General features: G+C 37.1%; 1 protein-coding gene across 1 annotated transcript; it reads left to right on the top strand.

Annotated features, from left to right (window-relative positions):
• Nucleotides 1-1,526: 1,526 nt before the first annotated feature.
• Nucleotides 1,527-2,573, top strand: LOC137659077 (zinc finger BED domain-containing protein 5-like). Its single transcript, XM_068394164.1, has one exon. It carries the CDS (start codon nucleotides 1,527-1,529, stop codon nucleotides 2,571-2,573), a length of 1,047 nt encoding a protein of 348 aa, XP_068250265.1.
• Nucleotides 2,574-16,353: the final 13,780 nt, after the last annotated feature.

Here is a 16,353-nt window from a genome sequence, read left to right as displayed (position 1 = left end):
GATGATTATTATTCTCTTGTTTATCATGTTTAAAAATTTCTTTTTTTCTTGTTTGTGTATTTTGTTTGACGTTTTTATGTTGTTTCTTAAACGATGGATTAGATTTTTTCCGTTATTTACGGAGTGGATTATTTCACTTTTCCACTTATGACTTGAATATTGAAGACAAACTTGATTATTCTGACAGTTTTAGTTTTCTCTTTGATTTGTAAGTGGCTACGATTTACTATAAATTTGACTCCTATCTTTATGTGAGTTATTGTCATTTTAGTTCTTGTATGATTTTCTGTATTTTTGTTAGACAAAATTCATAAAAAGAAGTTATTCCTGCAAAATCTTCGAATAACAATCTTTTAATGTAGAGCTGTTAGCAAGTTAGAGCAATGTTATCAAGAGATAGATAAAAAAGCTGTCTGAATTTTCTATATTTTTTGGTGGACATAACTACTGAATTTATAGAAAAGAACTTATTCCTGCAAAACCTTCGAGTAACAACCTTTTGCTGATTACACTTCTTTTTCACTCTTCTGGCAATATGTTTCACGTGTATCTATTCTATTTGTTCTTAGTCATGCATTTTTTTTTTTATTATTTACGTGTCTATCGTATGCATTAAGAAATTTATACCCGGCTCGTAAATTACACACCACCAGTCAGTGTTCTAAAGCGTGCATTATTCAACATTTTTACTTTATTTTAACAAGGAGATAAGTAAGTAGTAGAGGTGAGTTGTGTCTGGCAAGCATGCTGTTGTGATATGACAACTTTGATGGAAACATGTTTTTATTTAAGTTTCTTGTTTATTTTCTAATTGAATATATTCCTAATATCATTTTTATTCTAATCACCGCATTGAGAAACCACAGTGTGTTTTGTGCCATACTATCCAAAGTGCAGAGTCATGGAAACCATCAAAACTCAAGCGTCATCTCGAGACGAAACATCCAGAACACGCAAAGCAGGATTCGGATTTCTTCAAACGGCATAAACAGTGTCTTAAAAGCCAAAGACTCGATAGAAGTGGGTCGTTTCAGCAGCAGAGTGCAACCGTATTGGAAGCCTCATATGAGATTGCATTCGAAATTGTTAAACAAAAAAATCCTCACACGATTGGAGAAACACTTATTAAACCATGCATGATGAAAGCAGTAAATCTTATTCTTGGAGAAGCCAGTGCAAAAAAAGCTGCAGCAAGTATCCCTGTCAAATAATACTATACAGAGGCGCATTTCTAAAATGTCTATGGATGTGAAGGAACAGGTTTTGACTGAAATTAAGGGTTCCCCTTTGTTTTCCTTTTAGCTCGATGAGTCAACAGATGTACTGTAAGTTCATGTTCTCAGTTGCTTGTCTTCGTGAGATACATTAATTCAGGTGACATTAAAGACGAATTCTTATTCTGCAGTGCACTTTAAACCACAACAAAAGCTGATGATGTCATAGAAAAAGTTTCAACTTTTTACCAAGAGGAAGATCTTCAATAGGAAAACGTGTGTGGGGTTTGTACAGATGGGGCACCGGCTATGATGGGATTGAAATCAGGATTCCAATCGAGAGTGAAGAAGCTAGCACCTCAAGCAAAGGGCATCCACTGCATGATTCACCAATATGCTCTCGCCAGTAAGACTCTCCCTGCTTCTCTGCAGGAAGTGCTTGAATCTGTAATCAAAATTGTAAATTATATCAAGACTAAAGCACTCAACACTCGCCTATTCAAAGAACTATGCACAGACATGAATGCTGACCACGAAGTCCTTCTCTTCTACACAGCAGTACTTTGGTTGTCGAAAGGAAACGTTATTAATAGTGTCTTTGAAAATAAAGATGAAATAAAGCTATTCCTGGAGACTCAAGAAAGGAAAGATCTTGTTGTCCACTTCGAAGATAAAGCATGGAATAAAAGGGTTGCGTACCTAGCCGACATTTTTGACCAGCTGAACAAGCTCAGTTTGAAGCTTCAAGGAAGGGAAACACATGTCCTCCTTTTTCAAGATAGTCTTCGGGCCTTTGTTTCCAAACTGCAAAACTGGCGTCGGAAAACCAATCTTGGAAACATCGCGATGTTTGAAAAACTTTGTGGAGTGATGGATAAGTCTCACATCCAACTGGATCAGTTCCTCAAGGATGAGATTACCGAACATCATCAGTCTCTAGAAAAGGAAGTTGAGCGTTACTTCCCTGAGCTTTCACAGGAACAGGAGGCTCTGGTAAAGAACCCATTTTGTACTGAACTTGATGTATCCAGCATCCCAGATGAAATCCAAGATGAATATCTGAATCTAAGGAACGACTCTTCAGCTCGTGATCTCTTCAAGGTGAAATCCGTGACTCAGTTCTGGTGCGGTATGTATCAGTCATACTCCAAAATCAGCATGATAGCTTTACGTGTCCTTGTTCCATTTGCTTCTACCTACTTGTGTGAAGCAGGATTTTCCACTCTTGTCAATATGAAAACAAAGAATAGGAACAGATTGGAATTGGATGTTGGAGATGACATGAGACTGGCTCTAACAAACATTCGGCCACGAATTTCAAAGCTTGCTGCTGAAATGCAACATCAGGCATCCCACTAGCTGGGTTGGATAGCTGTTCAAACCTATGTTAATATTATTTTAAGAAATATATGTTCTCTTTGTGAATTCAGGTTGGACCAATGTGATTTAATTTGCTAATAAATAATTACAGCAATTTTAAATGTTTTCTTCGATGTTTCTTTCCCTCTCCTTAACTTAACAGAAAATAAAAGGAAAATTGAGCTGATGATTGTAAGCCCTAAGTAGGGGGTCGCATGGGTTTCTGATTTTTAGCAAAGGGGTCGTGAGTGCAAAAAGGTTGGGAACCCCTGTCCTAAAGTAACAAATCAAGTTAGTCCAAGAATAAGAAATCATGTATTTCGATCCAAAAGAAAATATCTAAATATTGGATATGTTTGAGAAGGCTTACATAATAATTATGATAACTGTTATTGAAAATTGTCTATAATGCATCAATTTATATACAATTTGAAGTCCAACAATAGCTTGCCTTTTAATCCAGACCAGAAAGCAAAGGACGAGGTGGTATACGCATTCTTGGCCGAAATCGTCCATGGAGGTCAGATGGAGAGAAAGATATCCCATGAGCAGAGTGCAGTTATAGCAGCAGGCGGTCACCAGTCTTGCAAGTTAACAAGTCATGGTAAGGTAGTGGGCGAAGTCAGGACGAAACTATAGTGCCCACCTTTCCGTAAGCTTAGCTTGCTGTGAGCTCTGCCGACGGTAGGGTTAGACTGACCTCGAGTGAATTTACCGCTCATGGAAGTAAACTCAAATGACATTTCGGTATCTCGGTCCATTCCAAATTGTGCGAGTTCAGAAAATCATGAAATCGATGCATTAAATAAATAAATATAAAATTGCTGAAAGTACAATTGGAAATGGATGAAAATACATAAATTATTAGGGAAATTAGAACTAAAACCTTTATATATACCTAACGAGATAACCAAACCAAACTTGAAACTATTACTAAACAAAAAGAAATCAAAATACCATTTGGAAACATTCTTGAATTAAACAGCCCTTTAAAACAAGTTTAAGAAACCTTAAAGACCGAACCATGTTAGTAATGATCATTATATAATATAAGAATATATTCATAAATCCGTAAACAAATTAAAGCACAACATTTTTATACACTGTACATGTAAAAACTCAGGTCAATGACCAAGCCAGAGGTTGGAGTACTGGCCTCCTAATGGGTGATTCATCCATATTAAATAGCCTAAGGTTTGTTTATTGACAGAACAAATGACAAACTTAGAAGTAATTTTTATTTTTCGTAACGATACAAACCTGTAGCTATTCGTACAAAGTGTCCTGCCATCACCTGTCCCCCATAAGTAACTGCAATCAAAATTGGTGAAATATCACAGATGTTCGAGTGAATGGGGATACCCAGTTACCCTGGCTACTGCCTCCATCCTTGCACAAATCTTCGCTGAAGAATAATCTTTATTAAATAGCTACGGGTTTGTATCGTTAGGAAAAATACAAATTACTTAAAAATTTGTCAATTATTCAACATTCATGGACATCAAGAGTATAAAAAAATTTGTTAAAGGCAGCCAGAGAGTAATATTATCTCTGGACTATACTAAGAAAGTACCAATGAAGTTGATTAAGGGAAACTTAGGAAAAATTACCAGACCTGATAGTTATTCTTATTTAATTTCTGAGAAATCAACCATGGGAAATTCTTTATAATAAGGCAATTACAGAAATTCTGTAAAGTTAGGAAGATATTGCATCATATTTTTCAAGATTTTGAGAAGGATTTTGAGTTATTGGGACATAAGTATTATCGTGGTTCACGGTATGCTCGTTTTCAAAGGTTTGTTCTCTGAAAATATGCAGAGTCAAAGGTCTTGGTCAGCAATCATCTGCATTCCCAAATTGTGTTGAAACTTGGGTATACTGATACATAGCTAATTGCTGTCAGCAGCAATTTAGCTACCGGTAATTCCTCCTAGCAGGAATTTCTTTATAAATCAAGTGATAATTTACTATGACCAAATTGCAGACTTTCATCATTTCTGCAATCCAACTTGATAACCTCTCAGGTGATGGAGTACTTTTTGCAAACATTTAATAAAATTGTCAGTGATTATAACAATCTTTATTTGCATTACCCCTATGATATCATTCCTTAAGCTTATTGGATATTCTAACAAAATCAACCTTGGTATCACCCTTGTTTTGTTTACTGTATACTGTAAACAGCAAAAATACCAAAACAAACTATCATATAGGCCTATACAAATGAGCTTATTTAAAGTGCTCCCTTGAGGACTGAATGTTCTCAATTTTTAAATTGATTAATTGAGACTGTTCAAGAAGACAAACTTTATTATCTGATCGCACGTAAGTGCCTTTTGCAGACTAAACTGTCAGCTTCCGGACTCATCCATCCTGGGTTAGCTGTACATCCACAACACGCCCAAGTGACCATTGTCCTTTGGGAAGGTGTTAATCCACTATCAGCACAAGATCTTTTACTAGGAGGTTACTCTGCTCAGATGTCCACTTTCCTCTAACGTGAAGTGATGAAAGGTACTCTGTGAGCCAGCGTTTCCACAAGTGATCAGTAAGAATCTGTGAGCCAGCGTTTTCCACAAGTGATCAGTTAGAACTTGAACCTGGTTCCAGCTCTTTTAGCTATTGATATCACTGGGATGAAATTCACCAATGGGTGTGTTTGGCATAAAACTACCCAACAAGAAGTGATTTGAAGTCAGACTTGTGTAGTCATTCAGACCACTGCTGTTGTGGGTCAAAAGTTGACTGTTGATATTAAACTCATCTCCAATCATTGTTGTGCGTAAAACAACCTCTGACACACTGCTCTTTGAGTACAGCTTTAAAAGCTTTGCCTTTATTTAATATTGACAATGCATGACAGTTCATTTTGGGCACCATGAAAATTAGTCTCATTATTGCTGAATACCTCTTTCAGAGATCCTCTTTGCTGAATAAAACATCTCAACACCATGATGAAGTATTCAGCTTCGAATGATTTGGCCAGTTCCATATGAACGGCCCTTGTTACAACACATGAAGAGATCACCCCATACTTTCAATCTGGATCTAGCACGTCTTACCATTAATGGACCAAAGTAGTCCACGCCAGTATACTGGAATGGTCTTGAGAATGTTTCTGTACGCTGTTTAGGTAGGTTTGCCTTGTAGAGTGTTACATGCCATACAGATCTGCGGTGACAGTCGATACAAACAATGTATCACTCCTTTGGTCATCTGCTGGCACTTGATAGGCCAATATTTGCGACGGACAGATGAAATAATATGCTCTGGACCACAATGAGCTCCTGCACAGTGTATTTCTTGGGCAATTAACTTTATTACATGATGGTCAGATGTCAGAAGAATGGGATTTTTCTCACCAACTAAGTCAGGAGCTCTGCGTAATCTCCTTCCAACTCTGATGACATATTCAGCAGGATCAATAAATGGATCCAGTGGGCAGAACTGACTTTTGGCATCCAAGTCTTCTCCACCTTTGAGACTATTTAACCCCTTTGCATAACATTCTCGATGAGACACTGATCAGACAAGTATCCGCATCCTGGAGCTCTTGACACTGCAGACGATTTGATTTTAAGGTATTAATCATTGATCCCTGCCACGAGCTCAGAAAATTACGAACTGCACTAAGGATCCATGCTGTCCTTTTCTTCAAAGTGTACCATACAGAGAAGTGATGAACCTCAACTAGAGTGGTGAGGTCAAGGTGGTTCCAATTGCAGACATCCATGGTAAGCGTATTCATAATGTGTGCTATTTTCAGATTCTCATAATCAGGTGGAATTGGACCAAGTTTAGGATAGGATAGCCAATGAGCTTCATCTAACCACAAAAATAAAGGACTAGAACCAACTGTGCTGACCAAGTCGGTTTCATTGTAGTGAATTACATGGCAATGTAACCTAGGAAAAAAACTACTGTTTCTAATAGAAAAAATACGCTCTCTTCGAAAATGACACTCGTTCCCGTCGCAAATTAATAGTTTCAGAAATATATATACATCTATATCCTCCAATAATGGGGGACCCCCAGTGGGAACTCGGGGTTTTGGGTGGGGAAAACATACTGGGGAATCGATATGTAAACGTAAAACAAGCCTTTTCTTCTCTATACATTACCTTCTTGAAATTATAATAACCGGAGGAAAATACAAAACAGTATATCTGGATAAACTTTGGAGGCGCCATTACAAAGATTGTGTCATGAAACAATACAGTAACCAGTGCTGCCAACGTCCGATGTAGATCAAATGTTATTTTGTGACCTGTCATACTACTAGGCTAGGTTAGGTGGGTTTGTTAGGTTCTGTGCCCTTTTTGTACTTTTTATATATTGAGTAAAACTTATATGGAGAAATTATTTAATATATGGAACGTTGGTAATTCTGTGTACCATACGTCAACGTTGGTAACACTGTGTATTATTGGTAACGTTGCTAATGTTATCGTTCGTTCGTAAGAGAAGTGACACCGTGCATCTCAAAGTTATCCAAATTGGTTGATCTGTTTGTTTCCGATTGAAATGAACATCAAATTCGCTTAATTCACGTTATTTACTATAGGAAAACAATTATATTTCGTTTCCCCAGTATGTTTTCCCCACACTGGGGTCCCCCATTATCGGAGGATATAGATGTATAAATATTTCTGAAACTATTCATTTGCGACGGAAACGAGTGTCATTTTTGAAGAGATCGTAATTTTTTCTATAAGAAACAGTAGTTTTTTTCCTAGGTTACATTGCCATGTAATTCACTATAAAAATACCCATCTTTTCTCTTAGATTTGGTCTCGCTCTAAAGATAGTAGTTACCCCTAAAACTTTCACATCCATATTTTAGGTTTTCTTTATAGGAACATTGGGAAAACTGCTATAAATTATAGTGTCAAGTGAGTTCCAACCACAAATTTGAAGTAGCAAACTCCAACGATTAGAAATATAAGTTGTTGTGTGTGGGAGATCTGTGAATGTGTAGGAAATATGTTCCAGGAAAAAAACCCTACAACAGGAGGCAACAAAGATCTTCTGCCTCAAATAATGACCATTTTTTTTTCTTTTCTGTAAAGGGAAATTTTATACATTTTAGGGGAGAGGAAGAGGAAGGGCAGGGCCATTTCTAGGCAAAGGTGACACAGGCGGTCGCCTGGGGCACCATTTGCTTGGAGGAGGGGGGCGCCAAATTGCTATCCAAAATTAATATATAAATAAATGAGAAAAGTATTATTTTTACGTGTGTGCATAAGCCTAGCCTATAGTTTTTATAAGAAACAAAGTTCACTTTTTGGAGATATTTCTGAGTTGAAAATTCGAATGAAATCCCAAAGTTATATACCTTATAAACCAATGATCTATAGTATTGGATAGGACATCCATCACTTTTTCGCAGTCAAAACCGGAGACGCTATTTTGCGTTGATTCCTGTCATAAATGAGGTCAAAATAATTCATAATTATGACGTCATTTCCAAGTTTTGGCACCCCTGACTCATTATAATCATCGACACCGAATAAATAGGGATAAAGCTGAGAAGAATGTGGAAGCTGCTCTAAAGCAGAAAAGACTCAGTACTACTAAAAGGCAGTTTTCCTATGAGGCCTCTGATGAACCTATTACCAATGCCTTAAAAAAATGGAGTGATATTGCAAAGAAATTCAGTGTTCTCATAAACTTCTCTAACCTGACAACTAGTGAGCGAGAAAAGCGGGCAAAAGATTTGTGTAATTCACTCACATCTGGGGATCATTCTGATTTAAATCATGATGAACTGATTGTAGAGATGCAGTCATTTCCAAAACAATGGCCAAAAACAAAATATGTCAACATTATACCTTCTTGTTTTTCTGGAGGAGAAAGGCTTGAAAGAGATCTATCCAAACATGTGGGTAGCATTAAGAATTGCTGTCACTACACCTGTGACTGTGGCATCTGCAGAGAGAAGCTTCTCTAAACTTAAGCTCATTAAAACATATTTAGGGTCTACTATGTCACAGGAGCGCCTAAATGGGCTGGCAATAATTAGAATTGATAGAGAAATATCCAAACAGATTTCGTATGATGACACTATAGACGATTTTGCTGTAAGAAAGTCAAGAAGAGTCAGGTTTTAAATATGAAAAATCAGTGAAGAAAACTTGCATATAATAGTTTAAGCATAGCCCTCAACATACAGTATATGCATTGAGTTCTATGTTTTTAGATTGGCAAGATTACCTTTTTTCAATTTATCTTTGGTAGGATTTGCAATAAAAATGTATAATGGTGTTATTTTATTAACATCTACAAAAATAGTTTGTATGCTTTTGAGTCTATACTTTTCCTAGTTGTGTATACATATACGTGAAGATGATTTATTAATAAAATATGTTGTTTTGTTGTAGAACTTGAGATGCTAGTTGTGTTCGAAATTGTTTGTGTTATTATTTCCAGCTTGGAGGGAAGGGGGGCGCCATAACGAGTTCTTGCCTGGAGCACCTGATGAACTAGAAACGGCCCTGAGGAAGGGAAAGGGAACTGGAAATTTATGCATGACCACACATACGAGGTTGGTTTACTGTAAGCAAGTAGTCTAAAGTCTCCCACCATCAACATTCTAAACTGGCTAGCGTGGTGATGAAACTGTCCAAACCTAAGACATGATTACAGTTATACCTGAGGCTTCTTTCCTGCTATGGACTGAAAACGGCTGCATTTCTTGCTGTGGCTGCATACACACACACACACACACACACACACACACACACACACACACACACACACACACACACACACATATATATATATATATATATATATATATATATATATATATATATATATATGTATGTATATATATCTAATATATATGTATATATATCTAATATATATATATATATATATATATATATATATATATATATATATATATATATATATATATATATATATCTCTCTCTCTCTCTCTCTCTCTCTCTCTCTCTCTCTCTCTCTCTCTCTCTCTCTCTCTCTCTCTCTCTCTCTCTCTCTCTCTCTCTCTCTCTCTATATATATATATATATATATATATATATATATATATATGTATATATATCAAATCACCTCCATAATAGGCTTGCATCTGTATTCTGCACGAAGAAATCCATGATGTACTTCAAATCAGCTAAATGATAGGCCTACGCCTGTACTCTGTACAAAGAAGAACCATGATGTACTTCAAATCACCTCAATAATAGGCTTGCATCTGTATTCTGTACAAAGAAGCATCATGATGTACTTCAAATCAGCTAAATGATATGTCTGTGCCTGTACTCTGTACAAAGAAGAACCATGATGTACTTCAATTCACCTCAATAATAGGCTTGCATCTGTATTTTGTACAAAGAAGCATCATGATGTACTTTAAATCAGCTAAATGATAGGCCTACGTCTGTACTCTGTACAAAGAAGAACCATGATGTACTTCAAATCAGCTAAATGATAGGCCTACGCCTGTACTCTGTACAAAGAAGAACCATGATGTACTTCAAATCACCTCAATAATAGGCTTGCATCTGTATTCTGTACAAAAAAGCATCATGATGTACTTCAAATCAGCTAAATGATAGGTCTGTGCCTGTACTCTGTACAAAGAAGAAGCATGATGTACTTCAAATCACCCCAATAATAGGCTTGCATCTGTATTCTGTACAAAGAAGCATCATGATGTACTTCAAATCAGCTAAATGATAGGGGTGTGCCTGTACTCTGTACAAAGAAGAACCATGATGTACTTCAAATCAGCTAAATGATAGGCCTACGCCTGTACTCTGTACAAAGAAGAACCATGATGTACTTCAAATCACCTCAATAATAGGCTTGCATCTGTATTCTGTACAAAAAAGCATCATGATGTACTTCGAATCAGCTAAATGATAGGTCTATGCCTGTACTCTGTACAAAGAAGAACCATGATGTACTTCAAATCACCTCAATAATAGGCTTGCAGCTGTATTCTGTACGAAGAAGCATCAAGATGTACTTCAAATCACCTCAATAATAGGCTTGCATCTGTATTCTGTACGAAGAAATATCATGATGTACTTCAAATCAGCTAAATGATAGGCCTACGCCTGTACTCTGTACGAAGAAGAAGCATGATGTACTTCAAATCACCTCAATAATAGGCTTGCATCTGTATTCTGTACGAAGAAGCATCATGATGTACTTCAAATCAGCTAAATGATAGGCCTACGCCTGTACTCTGTACGAAGAAGAAGCATGATGTACTTCAAATCACCTCAATAATAGGCTTGCATCTGTATTCTGTACGAAGAAGCATCATGATGTACTTCAAATCAGCTAAATGATAGGCCTACGCCTGTACTCTGTACAAAGAAGAAGCATGATGTACTTCAAATCACCTCAATAATAGGCTTGCATCTGTATTCTGTACGAAGAAGCATCATGATGTACTTCAAATCAGCTAAATGATAGGCCTACGCCTGTACTCGGTACAAAGAAGAAGCACTATGTACTTCAAATCACCTCAATAATAGGCTTGCATCTGTATTCTGCACGAAGAAGCATCATGATTTACTTCAAATCAGCTAAATGATAGGCCTACGCCTGTACTCTGTACAAAGAAGAAGCATGATGTACTTCAAATCACCTCAATAATAGGCTTGCATCTGTATTCTGCACGAAGAAGCATCATGATGTACTTCAAATCAGCTAAATGATAGGCCTACGCCTGTACTCTGTACAAAGAAGAACCATGATGTACTTCAAATCACCTCAATAATAGGCTTGCATCTGTATTCTGTAAAAAGAAGCATCATGATGTACTTTAAATCAGCTAAATGATAGGCCTACGCCTGTACTCTGTACAAAGAAGAACCACGATGTACTTCAAATCACCCCAATAATAGGCTTGCATCTGTATTCTGTACAAAAAAGCATCATGATGTACTTCAAATCAGCTAAATGATAGGTCTGTGCCTGTACTCGGTACAAAGAAGCAGCATGATGTACTTCAAATCACCTCAATAATAGGCTTGCATCTGTATTCTGTACAAAGAAGCATCATGATGTACTTTAAATCAGCTAAATGATAGGCCTACGCCTGTACTCTGTACAAAGAAGAACCACGATGTACTTCAAATCACCCCAATAATAGGCTTGCATCTGTATTCTGTACAAAAAAGCATCATGATGTACTTCAAATCAGCTAAATGATAGGTCTGTGCCTGTACTCTGTACAAAGAAGAACCATGATGTACTTCAAATCAGCTAAATGATAGGCCTACGCCTGTACTCTGTACAAAGAAGAACCATGATTTACTTCAAATCACCTCAATAATAGGCTTGCATCTGTATTCTGTACAAAAAAGCATCATGATGTACTTCAAATCAGTTAAATGATAGGTCTATACCTGTACTCTGTACAAAGAAGAACCATGATGTACTTCAAATCACCTCAATAATAGGCTTGCAGCTGTATTCTGTACGAAGAAGCATGATGATGTACTTCAAATCACCTCAAAGATAGGCCTACGCCTGTGCTCTGTACAAAGAAGCATGATGTACTTCAAATCACCTCAATAATAGGCTTGCATCTGTATTCTGTACGAAGAAGCCTCATGATGTACTTCAAATCAGCTAAATGATAGGCCTACGCCTGTGCTGTGTACAAAGAAGAAGCATGATGTACTTCAAATCAACTCAATAATAGGCTTGCATCTGTATTCTGCACGAAGAAGCCTCATGATGTACTTTAAATCAGCTAAATTATAGGCCTACGCCTGTGCTGTGTACAAAGAAGAAGCATGATGTACTTCAAATCAACTCAATAATAGGCTTGCATCTGTATTCTGCACAAAGAAGCCTCATGATGTACTTCAAATCAGCTAAATGATAGGCCTACGCCTGTGCTCTGTACAAAGAAGAAGCATGATGTTTATTCAAATCACCTCAATAATAGGCTTGCATCTGTATTCTGCACAAAGAAGCCTCATGATGTACTTCAAATCAGCTAAATGATAGGCCTACGCCTGTACTCTGTACAAAGAAGAAGCATGATGTACTTCAAATCACCTCAATAATAGGCTTGCATCTGTATTCTGCACATAGTAGCCTCATGAAGTACTTCAAATCAGCTAAATGATAGGCCTACGCCTGTACTCTGTACAAAGAAGAAGCATGATGTACTTCAAATCACCTCAATAATAGGCTTGCATCTGTATTCTGGACAAAGAAGCCTCATGATGTACTTCAAATCAGCTAAATGATATGCCTACGCCTGTACTCTGTACAAAGAAGAAGCATGATGTAATTCAAATCACCTCAATAATAGGCTTGCATCTGTATTCTGGACAAAGAAGCATCATGATGTACTTCAAATCAGCTAAATGATAGGCCTACGCCTGTACTCTGTACAAAGAAGCAGCATGATGTACTTCAAATCACCTCAATAATAGGCTTGCATCTGTATTCTGTACAAAGAAGCATCATGATGTACTTCAAATCAGCTAAATGATAGGTCTGTGCCTGTACTCGGTACAAAGAAGCAGCATGATGTACTTCAAATCACCTCAATAATAGGCTTGCATCTGTATTCTGTACTAAGAAGCATCTTGATGTACTTCAAATCAGCTAAATGATAGGTCTGTGCCTGTACTCTGTACAAAGAAGAACCATGATGTACTTCAAATCACCTCAATAATAGGCTTGCATCTGTATTCTGTACAAAAAAGCATCATGATGTACTTAGAATCAGCTAAATGATAGGCCTACGCCTGTACTCTGTACAAAGAAGAAGCATGATGTACTTCAAATCACCTCAATAATAGGCTTGCATCTGTATTCTGTACAAAGAAACATCATGATGTACTTCAAATCAGCTAAATGATAGGCCTACGCCTGTATTCTGTACAAAGAATAAGCATGATGGACTTCAAATCACCTCAATAATAGGCTTGCATCTGTATTCTGTACAAAATCTGTATTCTGTACAAAAAAGCATCATGATGTACTTCAAATCAGCTAAATGATAGGCCTACGCATGTACTCTGTACAAAGAAGAACCATGATGTACTTCAAATCACCTCAATAACAGGCTTGCATCTGTATTCTGTACAAAGAAGCATCATGATGTACCTCAAATCAGCTAGATGATAGGCCTACGCCTGTACTCCGTACAAAGAAGAAACATGATGTACTTCAAATCACCTCAATAATAGGCTTGCATCTGTTTTCTGTAAAAAGAAGCATCATGATGTACTTCAAATCAGCTAAATGATAGGCCTATGCCTGTACTCTGTACAAAGAAGAACCATGATGTACTTCAAATCACCTCAATAATAGGCTTGCATCTGTATTCTGTACAAAGAAGCATCATGATGTACTTCAAATCAGCTAAATGATAGGTCTGTGCCTGTACTCGGTACAAAGAAGCAGCATGATGTACTTCAAATCACCTCAATAATAGGCTTGCATCTGTATTCTGTACAAAGAAGCATCATGATGTACTTCAAATATGTTAAATGATAGGTCTGTGCCTGTACTCGGTACAAAGAAGCAGCATGATGTACTTCAAATCACCTCAATAATAGGCTTGCATCTGTATTCTGTACAAAGAAGCATCATGATGTACTTCAAATCAGCTAAATGATAGGCCTATGCCTGTACTCTGTACAAAGAAGAAGCATGATGTACATCAAATCACCTTAATAATAGGCTTGCATCTGTATTCTGTACAAAGAAGCATCATGATGTACTTTAAATCAGCTAGATGATGGCCTACGCCTGTACTCTGTACAAAGAAGAACCATGATGTACTTCAAATCACCTCAATAATAGGCTTGCATCTGTATTCTGTACAAAGAAGCATCATGATGTACTTCAAATCAGCTAGATGATAGGCCTACGCCTGTACTCTGTACAAAGAAGAACCATGATGTACTTCAAATCACCTCAATAATAGGCTTGCATCTGTATTCTGTACAAAGAAGCATCATGATGTACTTCAAATCAGCGAAATGATAGGCCTACGCCTGTACTCTGTACAAAGAAGCAGCATGATGTACTTCAAATCACCTCAATAATAGGCTTGCATCTGTATTCTGTACAAAGAAGCATCATGATGTACTTCAAATCAGCTAAATGATAGGTCTGTGCCTGTACTCTGTACAAAGAAGCAGCATGATGTACTTCAAATCACCTCAATAATAGGCTTGCATCTGTATTCTGTACAAAGAAGCATCATGATGTACTTCAAATCAGCTAAATGATAGGCCTACGCCTGTACTCTGTACAAAGAAGAAGCATGATGTACTTCAAATCACCTCGATAATAGGCTTGCATCTGTATTCTGTACAAAGAAGCATGATGATGTACTTCAAATCAGTTAAATGATAGTTCTCTGCCTGTACTCTGTACAAAGAAGAACCATGATGTACTTCAAATCACCCCAATAATAGGCTTGCATCTGTATTCTGTACAAAAAAGCATCATGATGTACTTCAAATCAGCTAAATGATAGGTCTGTGCCTGTACTCTGTACAAAGAAGAACCATGATGTACTTCAAATCAGCTAAATGATAAGCCTACGCCTGTACTCTGTACAAAGAAGAACCATGATGTACTTCAAATCACCTCAATAATAGGCTTGCATCTGTATTCTGTACAAAAAAAGCATCATGATCTACTTCAAATCAGCTAAATGATAGGCCTACGCCTGTACTCTGTACAAAGAAGAACAATGATGTACTTCAAATCACCTCAATAATAGGCTTGCATCTGTATTCTGTACAAAGAAGCATCATGATGTACTTTAAATCAGCTAAATGATAGGCCTACGCATGTACTCTGTACAAAGAAGAAGCATGATGTACTTCAAATCACCTCAATAATAGGCTTGCATCTGTATTCTGCACATAGAAGCCTCATGATGTACTTCAAATCAGCTAAATGATAGGCCTACGCCTGTACTCTGTACAAAGAAGAAGCATGATGTACTTCAAATCACCTCAATAATAGGCTTACATCTGTATTCTGGACAAAGAAGCATCATGATGTACTTCAAATCAGCTAAATGATAGGCCTACGCCTTTAATCTGTACAAAGAAGAAGCATGATGTACTTCAAATCACCTCAATAATAGGCTTGCATCTGTATTCTGGACAAAGAAGCATCATGATGTACTTCAAATCAGCTAAATGATAGGCCCACGCCTGTACTCTGTAAAAAGAAGAAGCATGATGTACTTCATATCACCTCAATAATAGGCTTGCATCTGTATTCTGGACAAAGAAGCATCATGATGTACTTCAAATCAGCTAAATGATAGGCCTACGCCTGTACTCTGTACAAAGAAGCAGCATGATGTACTTCAAATCACCTCAATAATAGGCTTGCATCTGTATTCTTTACAAAGAAGCATCATGATGTACTTCAAATCAGCTAAATGATAGGTCTGTGCCTGTACTCGGTACAAAGAAGCAGCATGATGTACTTCAAATCACCTCAATAATAGGCTTGCATCTGTATTCTGTACAAGAAGCATCTTGATGTACTTCAAATCAGCTAAATGATAGGTCTGTGCCTGTACTCTGTACAAAGAAGAACCAAGAACCATGATGTACTTCAAATCACCTCAATAATAGGCTTGCATCTGTATTCTGTACAAAAAAGCATCATGATGTACTTCAAATCAGCTAAATGATAGGCCTACGCCTGTACTCTGTACAAAGAAGAAGCATGATGTACTTCAAATCACCTCAATAATAGGCAGGCATCTGTCTTCTGTACAAAATCTGTATTA

The sequence above is a fragment of the Palaemon carinicauda genome, chromosome 19, assembly GCF_036898095.1.
Source record: "Palaemon carinicauda isolate YSFRI2023 chromosome 19, ASM3689809v2, whole genome shotgun sequence".
Classification (NCBI taxonomy): Eukaryota; Metazoa; Arthropoda; class Malacostraca; order Decapoda; family Palaemonidae; genus Palaemon; species Palaemon carinicauda.
Note: the sequence above shows the minus strand (reverse complement) of the source record. Positions and strands in the feature narration are given on the sequence as shown.

What these genes read in the sequence shown, in the direction of transcription:
- LOC137659077 (XM_068394164.1), top strand. Translation starts at nt 1,527, where the DNA reads ATGGGATTGAAATCAGGATTCCAATCGAGAGTGAAGAAGCTAGCACCT.